This window comes from Typopeltis vanoorti, chromosome 16 (genome assembly GCF_054136105.1).
Source record: "Typopeltis vanoorti isolate ZY-2024b chromosome 16, IOZ_Tvanoo_1.0, whole genome shotgun sequence".
Taxonomy (NCBI): domain Eukaryota; kingdom Metazoa; phylum Arthropoda; class Arachnida; order Uropygi; family Thelyphonidae; genus Typopeltis; species Typopeltis vanoorti.
Window position 1 is genome coordinate 36311898 of NC_143564.1, and position 16682 is coordinate 36328579.

Here is a 16682-nt window from a genome sequence, read left to right on the forward strand (position 1 = left end):
GCTGCTCGTGTGCTTATTTATGGGTTTCAGTGAAAGTGGAGGAATAGTGTCAGCTAGTTCAGCAGAATAGTTCCCACAAAAATACTAAAAGAGGCACAGAGCGGAAACAGTACATTTGTATCATAATGGCCAGAGCGACCACATAGGTTTCATGGAACATTTCCAAAGCTGGGATCCATATATTGCTGATATCACGAGTTAGATTTGATTGGATCCGAATAGTACTCTGGATAAAAAAATTACATATATTTGATTTAGTTAGAAAATCCTGGGCTCGAAACGTTATACTGTTATAAAATATGAGATACTGGTCACTGTTCATTATTTAAGAAAAGCATACCTCATGGAATGATTAAGAATAATACTTAATTACCTCATCGAAGACATCCACTCTTGCATTGTTCTGTAACAGCAGGCGGACAACTGCAGTGTGCCCTCCATTGCAAGCTTCCAAAAGAGGTGTCCAACCATTCTGTAAAATAATACATTAACAGCATTATAATATTCATTTAAACAAATATAATTAATGATAATTATTATTACATTATTAGATTTTATATATATATACAGTTGATAAGTTGAATAAGTTGATAACATTTGTTTACTTAGTAACACGACATTTCATCTCTTCAGGTGTAAATAAACTAGTAGACAAAACAGTCAGGACTAACACAAATGTGACAACTGTTATGCAGTTTTATAAAAGAGACTCACGTTATTTTTAAAAATTATTTCTAATTGTTTATTTCTGCGTGTTTGCGCATTCACGTGAACATTCTTGATTAATGAAGGCTAGGATGTATTCAAGCAAGTTAATACTTTGGTTAATATTTAGATGTTTAGGATCTAGTACTATTTCCACATGGGAAGAGGCATGTAGATATCCTTCAGTGTGTGTGTGTGGGGGGGGGGTTCTCGAAATATAGAGATTTAAATTTACCAGATTCCTTAGTTAGTCGAAGATCCAGAAATGGGAGTTAACCATTAGATTCTAATTCGTAGGTAAATTTTATGTTCAGATGTTGGCGATTGAGGTACTTATGGAAATGCAAACGTGAAGGCAGTCCAGAGTTCCAGACTAAGACTAATATCGTCATATATCTTTTCCATAATTTTGATTTATGATGATGGTATTTTCTAGAAGATTTATATATATATACAGTATATCATACTTACAAAAGAACACCATTCCTGTATTTATCCTTATTTTGCCCAAGTGTAATCAACTAAAATTTTTCTCATGAAGCATCCTCTTCATTTGATTCAAGTAGCTATTTACTGTCCTGGTTGCTGAGCGGCATTAGCCAACAACCCTGATAAATCCATTGAAGGTATGCATGCTTGTGATTAATGGTAGGTGAATTTCAGTCTTAAAACGGCCTGAAAAAATTATATTTAATCTTTAGAAACAAAGTTTCGATTCATCTATTCCTCAACTTTCAGCTCATGGTACTAACATTAATTAGCGTCTTTCATGGGTAGGATTCACATAACAATTGGTTGAATAATTATTCACTCTGAATTTATTTCAACTAAATGGAATGTTCGGATTTTTTTTGGATGTTTTAAGAAGAGATAATTTTCTTCCCCTCTCCAGTATTACTTACCGTGGACTGCTTATTACAGGCTATTTGTAGTTTCGCCGTCGATGTTCTACTCATGATTTCTTGAAATGTGGCTTCATTTCCTGCCCTTGCGCAATAATGAAGAGGAATTTCCCTTGTCTGAAAAATAGAAGAATAGCAGGGTGGTTTTATGCGAGTTTATTTTGGACATTTATTTAAGATGAATATTAAAAGTTATCCAATAAGTTAAACGAATTTAGAAATTGGCTGAACACAATAATTGGATTTATTAATCACATAATAGTTAATCAATATTCGTATATTAAATATAGATGAATTTAAAAGTTATTTATTTGATAAAGTTGTAACTGTGCAGACGAAAATGATGATTTAATCATGATTAATTCATTGGTTTGTATGATGATGAGGATTCTCATAATCAAGCAAGTAATAAATATCCATTCGTATTACTAATTCCCGAAGGAAGGGCTAAGGTGCGACTAAAATTCTATTATAACATGAAGATGATAATACTAAATTGTCTAATATTATTCCAACATGACCATAGAAATTTCAGATGTCATTTATTATTATTACTATTAGTAGTAGTAGTAGTTGTTGATAGACGTTTTATAGAAACGTGTGTTAGACATAATATTTTTTTAGAAATGGTTTAATACATGTAAAGGAAATTAGAATTTATTTAGAACTCCTATATATTTCGTCACTGTAACATGAGCATTATGCAGTGGGAGAGCAAAAGAATTGCTTAAAATATTTCGAAATATTAACACAAGAATGAGTCAAACTGTTTTTCAAATTTCGTTCAAAAGTTAAACGAATTTAGAAATTGGCTGAACACAATAATTGGATTTATTAATCACATAATAGTTAATCAATATTCGTATATTAAATATAGATGAATTTAAAAGTTATTTATTTGATAAAGTTGTAACTGTGCAGACGAAAATGATGATTTAATCATGATTAATTCATTGGTTTGTATGATGATGAGGATTCTCATAATCAAGCAAGTAATAAATATCCATTCGTATTACTAATTCCCGAAGGAAGGGCTAAGGTGCGACTAAAATTCTATTATAACATGAAGATGATAATACTAAATTGTCTAATATTATTCCAACATGACCATAGAAATTTCAGATGTCATTTATTATTATTACTATTAGTAGTAGTAGTAGTTGTTGATAGACGTTTTATAGAAACGTGTGTTAGACATAATATTTTTTTAGAAATGGTTTAATACATGTAAAGGAAATTAGAATTTATTTAGAACTCCTATATATTTCGTCACTGTAACATGAGCATTATGCAGTGGGAGAGCAAAAGAATTGCTTAAAATATTTCGAAATATTAACACAAGAATGAGTCAAACTGTATAAGTCAGGAATACACGACACAAACAAAATAAAGAGATAATTTTCAAGTAATAAGTATTAAAATATATTATTATCTAATAATATTGGCAGGGGAGTTGATATGAATTTTTAAAAGGTTCACTTTTTTTTCTAAATCTGAGGCTTTTAGAAAAGCATAAATCATAAATAAAGTTTATGGTTAAGATTTTTGTTAAAAACGCTGAAAAAAAGTTATATACAGTATATATATATATATATATATAACAGCTTTATTCTAGGAAAAAAAACATTTGCAAATGCGCGCTATGAATTATTAATGATAATGCCAAATGGAAAATTCGTGCTCCGTTTCTTTGAAAGTTTATGTCGAAAGATTTGGTTAGAAGGTGTGACACTACAAAACTGTGCTACACTCAACTTTTTATATCACTCAAAAAGGTGATATAAACGACCAGAGACGTTTGTTTCGCTAGCATCCTCATTATAATTAACCTCATTAGGTTCCACAAAATAATGGCTTTTAACAACAGCAGAAATAGCTGTAATATATATAAATAAGCTTCTTTTTGAAGAATCTTCATTTGTTCTTCTAGATTTCAAGCTGTTAGCCTAAGACGAAACCCTCTGCTTATTTGCTAGAATTAAATATACGATTTTTAAAGTCTAAAATCAAAAATGTGGCCTAACTGCAGCAAAATGGATAATATTTGTGTGTAATATGACTTTATTTCATAACAAAATTTAGGAAAGAAAATTGGATTACACATAAACTCATCATCTCCTTCAGCTTCAGTGCTCAATGAATTTAAACTTGTTTCAAACGTACCTTATTGGTTTCTATGAAAATACTTCCTTCGTTGTCCAGTAGCAAAGCGACTAAGTCCTTATCTTCCGTAGGATAGTGGATGTCAGACTTCTTAACAGTGCACATATAGTGAATCGCAGTCTCCCCGTCCTGTCGATTTAAAATAATTCTGTTAAAATGCGATAAAGTCGATTACAATGTAACTTTTCTATGATAATTAAAATGGAGGTAACTTGATAATTAAATAACTACTAAACTATTAATTTGAAAACCAAAATTGTAAAAGCTGGTCAGATGTTTAGAGTATATTGAAATACACACACACACACACACACACACACACACACACACACACACACACACACACACACACACACACACACAGATGTGAAAATTTTCTCTCGTTATTTTCTACAGAATTTCCCAGTGTAATTAACTCCAGTTATTATAATAGTTTATGCAGAATACTTACCAGTGGCGTACCGGGGGGGGGGGGGAAAGGAGCCCTGCTCCCACAAAGAAAAAGGGGAAAAAATTTCCAAAAATCTTTTCCTAATTAAAATTAATTTTTTTATATTTATATTGTGTCGTGTCTTCTATTTCTATACTGCTTATGAATTAGCGATCATTGCAGATGCTCAGTCATAGTTCGTATGCGATGCGCAGTGTGTATTCTCAAATCGTCTACTCAACTCGCTCCCCCATCCCAAGATTAAATCCTGAGTGTGCTACTGATACTTACTATACTGTATCCATACCTTTCATCGTGTTGTATTATTTCGATTCCGTATTTTGCAATGTTTTATATGACCAGTGGGCAGTTATTTATTATTATTATTTCCATCCCATTCATGTGCCTTCTCCTGTCCAGGAGGTTGACTACCATAATGTGATTCATGGTTAACTACGGGCGTAACGACATGTGAGGACCCTATATATTGTCGTAAGTATTCATGGCTGTAAATTCGTGTGTGTTCAGGGGACCGATTTGCCTGTTCTGAGCGACGAAAAACTCGAGTTTCCGGGTGAAAAAAAAAAAAAAAACTCTACCTCCGGCTAACTCATCTTTAGTCGAAAGAGACTCGAATCCAGGGAATCGAATCGAATCTGGAGATCCTTCTCTTCTTCTTCTTATTATTATTAAATAAATAAATTGTCTTATAACGGGCATCTGCATTGAGTCCTAAAATTCATTGCTGGGGATCCACACTATTTATTGTTTTAAATTCATTCACTGACAAAGCGCTTACGACCATCTCTGGCAAAATTTCCACTTACCACTCTTCAAGCGAATCTTACAAAACTTTTAGCGGATGCTCCCCCCCCCTTCCCTTGTTCCTCTTCTGCATCTGTCCTATAAAACTCCTTTAGTAACTTATATTAAAATTACTAAACAGATTTCCATATAATGTAGAATGAAATAACAAATTCCTTTTTTTCCCCCCAGAATGACAGAAGATGTGCCAATCATAATTTATAGCAAGTCATTAAAAAAATAAGTAGTTCTTACAATATTATTTTGAACTCTTCATATTACATTTGTGTTTTTAGCAGTTCCATATGTGGATTATATACATGACTTTATCTTCAATATTCAGTATAATTGTTATTACTAAAATAATAGTTTTGTATTTTCATACTGAATCAATAACCAGTGTACTGAAAGATTTAGTAATTATGTAGTTTTACATGTGGGAATATTTATATAAATTATATTAGCAACCAGCAGTTTAATGCATTTTGTTATTAATTTATTATTTTGGATTATTATTATTATTATTATTGTTATTTTTGCTCTCTCTGGTAATAGTTGTCACTCTTACTTTTGGTCAATGGTATCCAGTATAAAAGTATTTTTATTCCTTAAGTTGTGTTAATTATTGTTCATTATTATGATGGAATTTCCGATTTTATTTTATATTGAAAATTATATACGGATTGGATGATTTCATGTTAACATAATATTATAAATATGGATTACATTTTTATGTTTTAAGTGAAGAATAACTTGAATTTTTACCACTAGTGGCGCTCTCATTAGAGAGAGCAAAGCTGATTGTAATATTTACGTCGTAACTTTCATGTGAATTGGTTGATATTTTAGTGCATTTGTGATGTTTACTAAGAACAAAAAAAATAGCTGCTTTCGTATCAGAAACGCTTTCAAATGTAAGTTTTTATGTAAAACTTACTTCAAATGCACTTCTAGTTTCTTTCTTTCTAATCAAAATAAACTGTGTAGACTATATACTGAAGAATACACAAACTTGTACGGGTACCACCATTTCCTTGATTGGCAGTGTCATATAATTTTGAATATCCTTAAGTTTCAATATAATAATAATTACGAGAACAGATGTTCTAGTTCCCCATTGTTGGTTATTATTATTACTATTACAGAAAATATTAAAAAAAATAAATATAAAATATAAAACCTTTCTTTTAGGCTTTCACGGTGATCCGAATGCATTTTTGAAAATTATGGAGACAACTACCGGGTTTGAATAAAAATTTTAGTTTAATATAACTAAAATCTACAATTCGACATTTCGACCTTTATGTCAAGGTCATCTTCTGGAGCGTACAAATATACACAAGAAACAAGCTATACTACAATTAAACTGGTTCGTTAAAGACACTGACCAACCGCTACCACAATTGTTGGCCTGATCTCTGGTGAAAAAAAAATAAAAAATAAAAAATTATACATCAACGCTAGAGTCCTATTATTTGTGTTGTCTACTATATACATATATTAACATTATTCCAGCCAGTTGGAATGGAATGGTTTCTAATACTAGCGGATTGGCTAGAGTCCTGACTTATGTTGAATCTTTCATATTAGGTTGGCTGAATGTGTGCCATCCAGATCCTTGGAATTTTCATACCATCTTTGTTACTGATATTTGGGTGGTTTATCAGGATTTCGCAGGATTCCTTAAATTTTCTTTCGTACCAGGTTTTTGTGCGGTGTAAGGAGCAGGTGCTTTTCCAGTTGATTTGGTGTAAGGTGTTAAGTGCGTGGTCTGAGAGGCCTGCTTCACCATAATGGTTATATTTAATGTGTCTAATGTGTTCTTTCTTACGTATAGGGATTGTCCGTCCTGTTTCACCAATGTACGGTAAGTTACAGGTGCAGCGGATGCAATAGACTCCAGGATGTGCTAATGGGAGGAGAGGATCCTTAGAGGAGCTGAATATGGTTTTAAGTTTAGTGGGTGGTTTAAAGGTGGCATTGAGGTTATAATGTTGTAGGATTCTGTTGATTTTTTCTGATAACCCTTTAATGTATGGGATGGCTATGGTTTTACTGTAATCTAGATTCGTTTTTGTTGTGGTTTTATAGAGTATTTTATTGACAGTAATTTTGTTATAGCCATTATTTATGAATGTGTCACTAATGATTTTTAGTTGTTTCAGGGCTTGCTGGTTGGAGCAAATAGTTGTGGCTCTGTTTTTAAGGGTGTTAATGACTCCATAGTTTTGTGCTGGGTGGTGGTATGAATTCGCATGTATGTATTGGCCCGAGTGTGTCGGTTTTCGGTAGACCGTGAAGGATAGACTGCCTGAAGGAAGACGTGTAACTAGTGTGTCTAGGAACGGGAGCGAATTTTGGTTTTCGATTTCGATGGTAAATTGTATGCGTTCGTGTTGTTTGTTTAGGTGGCTGAGGAATGTGTTTAGCGTTTGTCGCCCGTGCGGCCAGATCGTTATTAAACTAAAGTTTTTATTCAAACACGGCAGTTGTCTCCATAATTTTCAAAAATGCATAAAATATAAAAATTCAAATACTACACGTGAGCTGTTGATAGAGAAAATCAAGCAATTAACGATAAAAAAAATTGATTAAACGACAGAAACCTGTAACTTAAGTGCTTCTTCTTGTTTAATAACACGGGCATACACTCACTTTGAAAATATATACTTAGTACAGACCCGTTGCCTAACTGATATCAGATACTAGTAAAAAATATCACCTATACTTCAGGCCAATCCCTTAATGCATAACAGTATACATATCCACAAGGATATGTGTTTTGCATTACGGGAGATAAGATACTGGGATAGGACTGTTGGTAGCTTGCTCCACCTTTGCTACGAGTTGCCTGGTGTTGTACTACTTACTTAGGTAAGATAGTACAACACTATATTCAGTCCTGAAGATATTTTCAGGCGCAAACTTTGTTTGCTCTCACTGGGATAAAGGATTAAACTAAATTTATTATACTTCAGGTATACATTCATGTATATATAAATGATGGATCTCAAAAAATTGCATTTAATAAAAAAAATTAAACTGGTCCCCAGCAATGTAAAGTTTGAGAAAAATTGCTGTACGCTATTATACATACATACCGTTGCTCTGTTGAGCGTCCATACGCATTAATTTTTTTTTTTTTTTGGAGGAGTTGGATTGATTATATCTAAGTAGTTCTGTTTCCGAAAAGTGTATTATTTTTACAGACTTTTCGCCAATATATAAAAAGTGCTAATAGAAATCTGCCTTCTCAGCTGACAATATAATATAAAATCAGTTTGATTAATTACATTATAAAATTAGATAAAAATCGAAAGTGACACGAGTGGATAGCATCATCATCATGCTTGTCAATGATTTAGACCGTAGAGTGGTCTGTTTTCCCTTAGAAGCCATCGTTGAATCTCTCAAGAGGACGTCCTGGTTTTCTTTTTCCTAGTGGTTGTAATTTAAGGCTTGTTTTGGTAATCTTTCTGTTTTTATTCTTTCAACGGGTCCCATCCATTTATGTTTATATTTTTTACTTTTTTCTATTACTGATTCCTGGTTTAATTCTTTCATTATTTCTTCATTTCTTTTGTGATCGAATAGAGTATGCTTTGCAGTTTTTCTCATAAACTTCATTTCAGCTGTTATTAATCTTTGTCTTTTTGTTTTATTGTCCACATTTCACTTCCATACAATAGGACTGGTAGGGCTAATGTATTTTATACTTTTAGTGTGATCTGTTTTCGAACTAGGTTAGGTTTGAATATAGAGTTAATTACACCTGCCTTTTTTAAATATTTCGAAATTTTTAGATTTATATCTTTTTCATTTGCATAAGTAATCAGGACTGGATAGCCCGTAGCGTAGTCTCTCCGCCTCTCAACATTAAAATTGACAAGTTGTTTTTGTAAGACTATTTGTGTTTTTTTTTGGGAGAGGAAAAAAAAATCTACGGCAATTTCTTGAAAAATCAAAAAATAGCCGGATTTTTAAATATGAACTATACATCAATTTAAATCGTCTACGCTTTAATATAGCAATGGCTATATTATTACAGAATACCTCCAAGGTGGAAAGTTAATCCAAACTCGCTGTTAACCCCGCGCACACACATAAACTCTCCACCATTTATACACATTGCTACTAATTACTACCAAACTGTATTTTTTGTCTGCAAATTGTGTGTGTATTCTCTTGGCTAATTTGTTTTTTGTTTTCTTTTTTTTTAAATTCACTTTTATATAAAATATTATTCAGAAAAATATACTGTATTTTAAAACTGCAATTTCTGTGTGTATAATATTAACCTTAGCTATAACCTATCTCATTGTCACTCTTCAGCTATCCAAGTTTGGTGTAAATGCGATCAGCATGATCTCGTATTGTTTTTAGTTAGTATTGCTTTTATTTTTTATTACCCTTTTTATTTATTCATTTATTGCAAGGTCAAGTTTCTATGATATTAATTGCTGAAATATCTCCAGATTTTTAAAGCCTGTATTGCTATGCTGGTTATATATTAAATAGCCACAAGAGAATCGCTTTGCCTAGGATAAATTTAATATATTAATTTATAATTTAACAAATAATAAATAAATAATATATAATGAAAATAAATAATAAGTTTAATGATTTACGGTGAAGTAAAGCTATGGGGTCGGCATATTATGTTTGTAAATTGCGGGTGTTCTAGACTTTTTTTTTTCGGGTGAAAATGTATTATCTGTATAATATAATATAATATTAGTAGCATATGTTCTTAGGCATATGCTGAAAGAAGGATAAACAGAGGAATGAAAATTCCTCAACTTGACCTTTCTAGAAATGAATAAATAAAAAAAAAGGAATTAAAAATAAAAACAAATAAAATTTGAAGAAATACTAGAAAATTCCTTCCATCACAGAATTAGATTTGAACATTTTTAAGTACACAATCCGTTTTTTGTTTAAAGTGGGACAACTTTTACATTTTTGTTTAAACTGGAACAATTTTTAGGCTTCTTTACAAAAAGTCGTGATTTAGAATCGAAACAAAAATACCTCTTTATGTTTCTACTAGAATCTGCAGAAAAACCAGTCCCTAAATTACAACACGAGACCGACTGTGCTGGGGGTTAAAATAATCGATCAGCGGCAGCTGAATTATATAATGTGTTATCTGTGTTATCACAACCGAAACCGAAAATATGAGGATAAGGAGTTAGATTGTCAAAGCCAGTTTGTATGATCATTGCTGAATATTATTATTTAAATAATATTTATTTAAGTAATCTTTACTGTTGACTATCCAGTTATCTGTAGAAGCAATAGTAGAACCGAAATGTCGGAAACCCCTGTCCCCCAACTTAGGAACTCCAGAAGATCTGGAGTGCCATACTTTTGACATATGACGTGTCCAAATTATGAGCATGTGACAGAAAGTACTGAATGTATGTTGTCGCAATAAATTTGTTTCTATCGCTTTATTTGAATGCTTCATATATTCGCATGCTGCGGAGCAAGTCTAGTTGACAAATAAAGAAATAACAGCACTTTGCATACCAAACAGATTTTTTCATGTTGAAATTTTTTCAGTTTTGTAAACTGATGTAAGACAGCGTCTCTTCCTGAGCACCAGATTAAGAATATTAATAAATGAACTCAAAATTTGAAATAAATGTTAGGATTATTATTATTATTATTATTATTATTATTATTATTATTATTATTTAATTAGATCTAATTTTAGTTGATATATGCTTAACTACAGTGATTCAGTTTTGGTATGATGATTTAATTTATAATGTCAAAATGTGTTTAGAAGTATATTGATAATTTACTTTACTAACCAGTTCAATAAAGATCGTTTATCTTCTTCTCCCGTATCTCCATGCTACTATTTACAGGTAGACCCTCCCCCCTGTATTTCCCGCTGTGCAGTGATGAAAGCTAAGTGTGACGAGACGAAATGATTGTGGCTTTGTCGGAAAGTTAAACAACCATACTCCAGATGTTGTGATTGTATGTTATTATTGTTATTATGAAACCTTCGCTGCCTCCGTGTCATGCAAGAGACCACTGCACTAATCTATTGTAAGAGTATTGATTTGCGCATGTTTTATGTTTGTGGAAGAGAAATCCTACTATCCCAATATGAGACTAGCTAACGCAGCTTTGGTTAAAAGTCATAATTCTCATTCGAGATGTCTTCGTTACCGACTGTGCTGTGCTACGGAGGCATTTATTCTACCTCGGATAACTTTTATAAGTTGATATATTTGTGTTGTTGTTAGAATGTTCACTTCCTTTCTTTGTCAAGAAGTAGTTGTTTCCCATAAAATCTAATATCAACACAGAGGAAATATGATAGAAACATTTAAGTTACTAAAATGCCATTACGCATAAGAATGATAGTAGTAATAATATAATAAATAAAAGAATATTTGAAATTATAAGGCTGGTATTTTATGAAAAGCTCAGGAAACAGCTTGCAGCAATAACGTGGAAGGAGAAACTGGATGGAAAGGATATCAGTGCAGCTTGGGCCCAACTCAAAAACTATCTGGTGGAGGCAATATCAGAATATATTCCAAAGGTCAAGAGGTTAAACAGAGCAGGTGTGAAATTAATGAATCAAGAGGTAAGGTATGCAATCTGGAAGAAGTACAGGATGAGTGGTTATAAGTCACCTTCCTCGCCTGCTCTTTATATTTCTCATGCAATCAGTTGCGTGAGAAGTATAAAGAGCAGGCGAGGAAGGTGACTAGCTTGATAAGGGCTAACTTTAGCCCTTATCAAGCATTTTAGCATTTTAGCTAACTACAGTACGAACAGTAGTTAGCTAAAATGGCTAAAAATCCTAGGGAATTTTTAGATGGATATGTGGCCAATAGAAAAAAGAATGATTATGGAATGATGGTATTGATTGGTGAAATTGGAGAAATGATAACCGCTGCAGAGGATATACTTGAAGTATTTAATGAGCAGTTACTAAAGGTATTTCATCGTTGTGAATGTGGCATCATGCAGAACTTGAATGCAGGAACTGTTAGTAATGAGGAGGTATAGGAGGAATTGATAAGGCATGTTTTGAGGGGATGTTCTAGGGAGTTAACAACAGCTTGTACATATCTTTTTAACATGAGTCTTGCAGTGGGCCAAGTTCCAAAGGAGTGGAAAGAGGGTAAGGGCAAAATTGTTCTGATTCATAAGTGAGGTGATAAGACTGAGGCTTTGATTTATAGGCCAGTTTGTGTGTCTGGAGTTGTGGGTAAAGTGCTAGGGAGGTTAATTAGGACCAAGATTAAGAATTGGGTTAATGATATAAAAATACTCTTTGATGGCCAGCATGGGTTTGTTAAAGAAAGATCGTGTTTTAGCAATCTGCTTACTTATTATAATAAGGTGACAAATGCATTGGATAAGGGTAATGCATAGACGGTGGTATATTTAGGTTTTTCAAAGGCCTTTGATAAATTGCAACATGACAAGATGGTAATTAAATTTTTTTATTTATTCGTATGGAGTTTCCTCCCTTCCCCCCCCGTCCCTATTGGAGTGAGTTGAGCTCCCTCACGGGGGTTAAGTATTTATGGCTGTAGATCCGTGTGTGTGTTCATGGGCCGGTTTGTCTGCTTGCGGGATGAAAAACGCCAGATAAACTGGCGAAAAAAACCCTACTGCTCCGCCCAAGACCGGCTAACTTGGCTATGGCTGAGGAAGGTCCTCAAATTCCTCACGTCTTCGACAGGAATCGAACTTGGGACACTCCTTCCCCAGTCATATGGTTGCGAAGCGCATAGCCACTAGCTAACCGCGCGGACGGCAATTAAATTGGAACTGATGGAGCTAAATAGTTGATTAGTGCACTGGATTAAAGATTGGCTGTTTATTGCTGTTTAATTTGTATGTAAATGATATTGGGAAAGGTCGGAATGGTGATATGCACTTGTTTACAGATGATGCAAAGTTGGGCGGAACTATCAGGAGTAGAGCAGATGCCTTGGCTTTGCATGAGGACTTGAATACACTGAATGGATAAATGCATGGGGTTATCAGTTTAATGTTGGGAAGAGGATGGGTCTGAAATTTGGAAGCAAAGATGGGATGTAGAGTACACAATCTGTGGAAATATCTTGGAAGAGGTAGAAGACATGAGAGATATGGGAGTGATGTGATTGCGGACAGGGACCAAATATTTCGGGACATATTGCTAAAATTATTAGACCATCACAGCAGATAATGGGAAGATGCAGAGGGCACTGACTTGTAGAAGTAAGGATGTTATGGTGCCCTTGTATAAGACTTTGATCAGGCCACATGGATTACTCCGTACAGATTTGGTCACCTGGTTTTCAGAAAGATGAAGATGTATGTAATCGAAAAGGTTTACAGACGATTGACTAAGGTGGTTTCTGGTCTCTGGAATGTTGAGTATGAAGACAGATTGAGAAAATGCAATTTGCAGAAATTGGTGGATAGAAGAAGGAGGGGGGGGGGATATGATTGAGACATTTAAGCTGTTAAGAGTTTACTACCAGATTAATGTGGAGATGGTTTTATATATAATAGGTGAAGACAGGTAGAGAACAAGAGGTCATCCCTGGAAGCTGAGTAAGGAGAGTGTGAGCAAGGGGATGAAGAGCAGGTTTTTTGCATGGAGAATGCCTGGAATGCATTGCCTGAGAGTGTAGTCGTGCCGAGAGAGTGAACATATTTAAGGCCTTGTATCAAACTCTGTATGTAACAGTGGGACCTCCTGTGAAGAGTCTTTTGACTCCATGGAGGTTTAATGATAATAATAATAATAATAATTAGTTTAAAAATACTATTTTGTGTAAATAATTTGTAATAAAAAGTAACTTGCTTTTAAAATTGTTATCAAAAGACTTGATACTTATGAAATACTTCTCAAGGAATACAGCACTCTAAAGAAAGATTGTTTACGTACCTGATTTTGAGAGTTGATGTACTTTGGCAGCCGATCTGGTTTAGTAGATTTTTTCAAATGCTCTAGAAGAATTTTGGCTACAGCAAAGTGACAGTTTTTTACAGTGACATGTAGCACGGTTTCTCCAGTCTGAGTTACAAAAAAAAATCTGATTAGTTTTCTAGAGTAAGGTTACAAAAATCTGTTCAGTCCTACACCTTAAGTTAATTAAAATCAGCTGGCCATTCACAATCAATTATTAATTTATAATATATACCCACGATACCAAGAAAAATACAATTTCTTGGTATCTTTAATTTATAGTATAATCAAGTGGAAAAACTTCCAAAAACTATCTCCAATCCAGAATATTTTAATAATAAGGTGTGACACCTTTTGGCTGCTCGTATAAGAAATTATGACTTTGGCATTACTTCAACTTTCTACACTCGAATTCAGGGTGACCACATGTAGTACTTTAGTACTTTCGTACTAGGTCTATCGTACTAATACTAAGATAATAAAAGTACTATCTTATTAAAAATGCTTTGGCTGTAGATTCACGCAATGAAATCTTAAAAAAAAAAAACCTCCTTTGATGAATGGACTCCTTTTGACAAAAGAAAAATTTAAACATTCATCAGCTACAGATTTTACTATTTCTGAAGCGTTAATTAATTTAGCAAAATCTGCTAAAAATAATGAATAAATACTTCCAGTGTTTTTCTTGTGGGTAGGAACCATTGTATATATGTAAATAGCATAATAAATAACTGAAGATTTAATGTTACATTATTTAAACACTAAAAATTATATGGTAAATTAATACACATGTGAAGTGTTAGAGTTACAACTGGGACTTCTATTATGGTGATTGACAACTGCAGCTCTTGGACTCATAGATGACTACAGTGAAGTGAGTTTTGACTTTTTTTCTTTTCATACCTGTTGTACATGTGTTAATTTAGCGGTTTGACATTGAGTTCATCTATGATAATAAGGTAGTAATATCGTAAAATGCCCTACATGTGAAACGAAAGCAAATGAAAATTTAGTACTTTTTTTTCAGATCTAGTACCTTTTTCCTGCATAAATTAGTACGAAATGTTTTTGCTGGGTGGTCACCCTGCACTCGATTGATTAGGAGAGTGCGAAAGATGGCGGCGCATGTGTTAGTGTTTCGTGTCGTGTATTATTGATGATGAATTGTGAATTTGATTGATATGTTTTTAGCGATTTATTTATGCTTATTCATTAGTAATAGTAGTTAATTGCTTGCTACCATAAACAGTCACTTTATTTTTCATAGTGCTTTATCCAGGTAAGTCCTTTATAATTACAAGGACGATACGCTAGGCCTACTGCCGCTAGTATCGACATTGTTTCTTATAGTGACATTTTACTGCTGGTAGACACCTAAGAGTGTCTAATGGATTTGCTAGTGGACCCTCAAAAGTCCACAGGATTATCTTTACCTGCTCAGGACACCTGAGAAATCTCTACTCTTTCTCCATCTGTGTCTTAACCACATTTTAAATTATTGTAATGGCAAAACTTCTGAACGATGGAATTCCTCAGACTAGGAAAGCTGCTGAGTGATAATTGGCTGCGAAAAGTGAAATTGTATGACACGTTTCCCCCCGAATGTGTCTCAGACGTTGTCGCTGAAGATCATTTAGATTTGGTGCCTTCTACTCCTTCAGACTTTGTAGAAGTGCGCGCACGCAAAAAGCGAAGACCAACAGAAGAACTGCACAATGACAATACTGAAATGACAACACTTTACAAAAGCAGATGGCATACTGGAGGATCCAAGTTAATCCCCAGAAAAGCTCATCTATATTGTTTACTAGAAAGAAAATCCATACCATGGAGGACATTTATTTATTGGGAGTAAAGATACAGTAAACATATAAGTTACATTACTTCAAAGATATCCAAAGTCTTAGCACAACTCTACCCTATGATCAACAGACAAAGTAAACTGGACAAGCAAACAAAATTAACAATTTACAAGCTGGTAATTCGACCGGCCATCACTTACGCATCCCCAGCGTGGAACCACACCGTCAATTCAAACATTCTAAAACTTCAAAGATTACAGAATAAATGTCTGACGATGATTCTGGATGCCCCTTGGTTTATAAGAAACACCCAGATCCATAGAGAAGTTAATATCCCTTATATCTCTTCCCTTCTCTTAAATCTAGCTGAGAAGTTCTTTACCAAGACAAGCATTCATCCTAACCCGTTAATCAAGGAAGCCTCGGAATATAGTGAAGTGGAAAATTGCAAATATAAAGGACCAAAGTCTATCTTAAGTTTAGCTGAACACTGCTAATTTCACTGCCCTCAATGGGCGAACATATAGCTCGCAAACATTCCATTCAAAGTTCTTTCAATACAGACAAAGGGGAATATGAAAAGCAATTTTGCTTCACCCATCTAGCCAGAAATGTTAATGTTCTTTATTACAAATATAATGTGTAATTAATTCATATATATATATATATATATATATAGAAATGAAGTTTAGTGACGGTTACCTTTGATGTACAATTAACCTCTGCTCCATCCTCCAAAAGCAAATTGACAGTCTCCATGAAACCAAAACGTGCTGCACTATGTAGTGGCGTTTCATCATTCTGAAGTAAAAAAAAATATTACTAAAACTATATGAAATATTCAGTTCATTGGAACAAATGCTCTATGAATGGTAATAACTGCAGTATTTATTAATTAAGTACTCATTATTAATAACATTGTATACAGATAACAG

The 16682-nt window shown here is 33.5% G+C and overlaps 1 protein-coding gene across 1 annotated transcript in view; it reads right to left on the bottom strand.

Annotated features, from left to right (window-relative positions):
• LOC150097953 (uncharacterized) overlaps nucleotides 1–16682 on the bottom strand; it is a 173119-nt gene that overhangs the window by 37850 nt on the left and 118587 nt on the right. Inside the window, exons 12-16 of the mRNA XM_090406644.1 lie at nucleotides 16450–16548; nucleotides 13925–14053; nucleotides 3771–3899; nucleotides 1608–1724; nucleotides 374–472 (exon numbers count right to left, since the gene is read on the bottom strand). Of these exons, the coding sequence (XP_090262770.1) occupies nucleotides 374–472; nucleotides 1608–1724; nucleotides 3771–3899; nucleotides 13925–14053; nucleotides 16450–16548 (573 nt within the window). The remainder of the gene's footprint in view (nucleotides 1–373; nucleotides 473–1607; nucleotides 1725–3770; nucleotides 3900–13924; nucleotides 14054–16449; nucleotides 16549–16682) is intronic.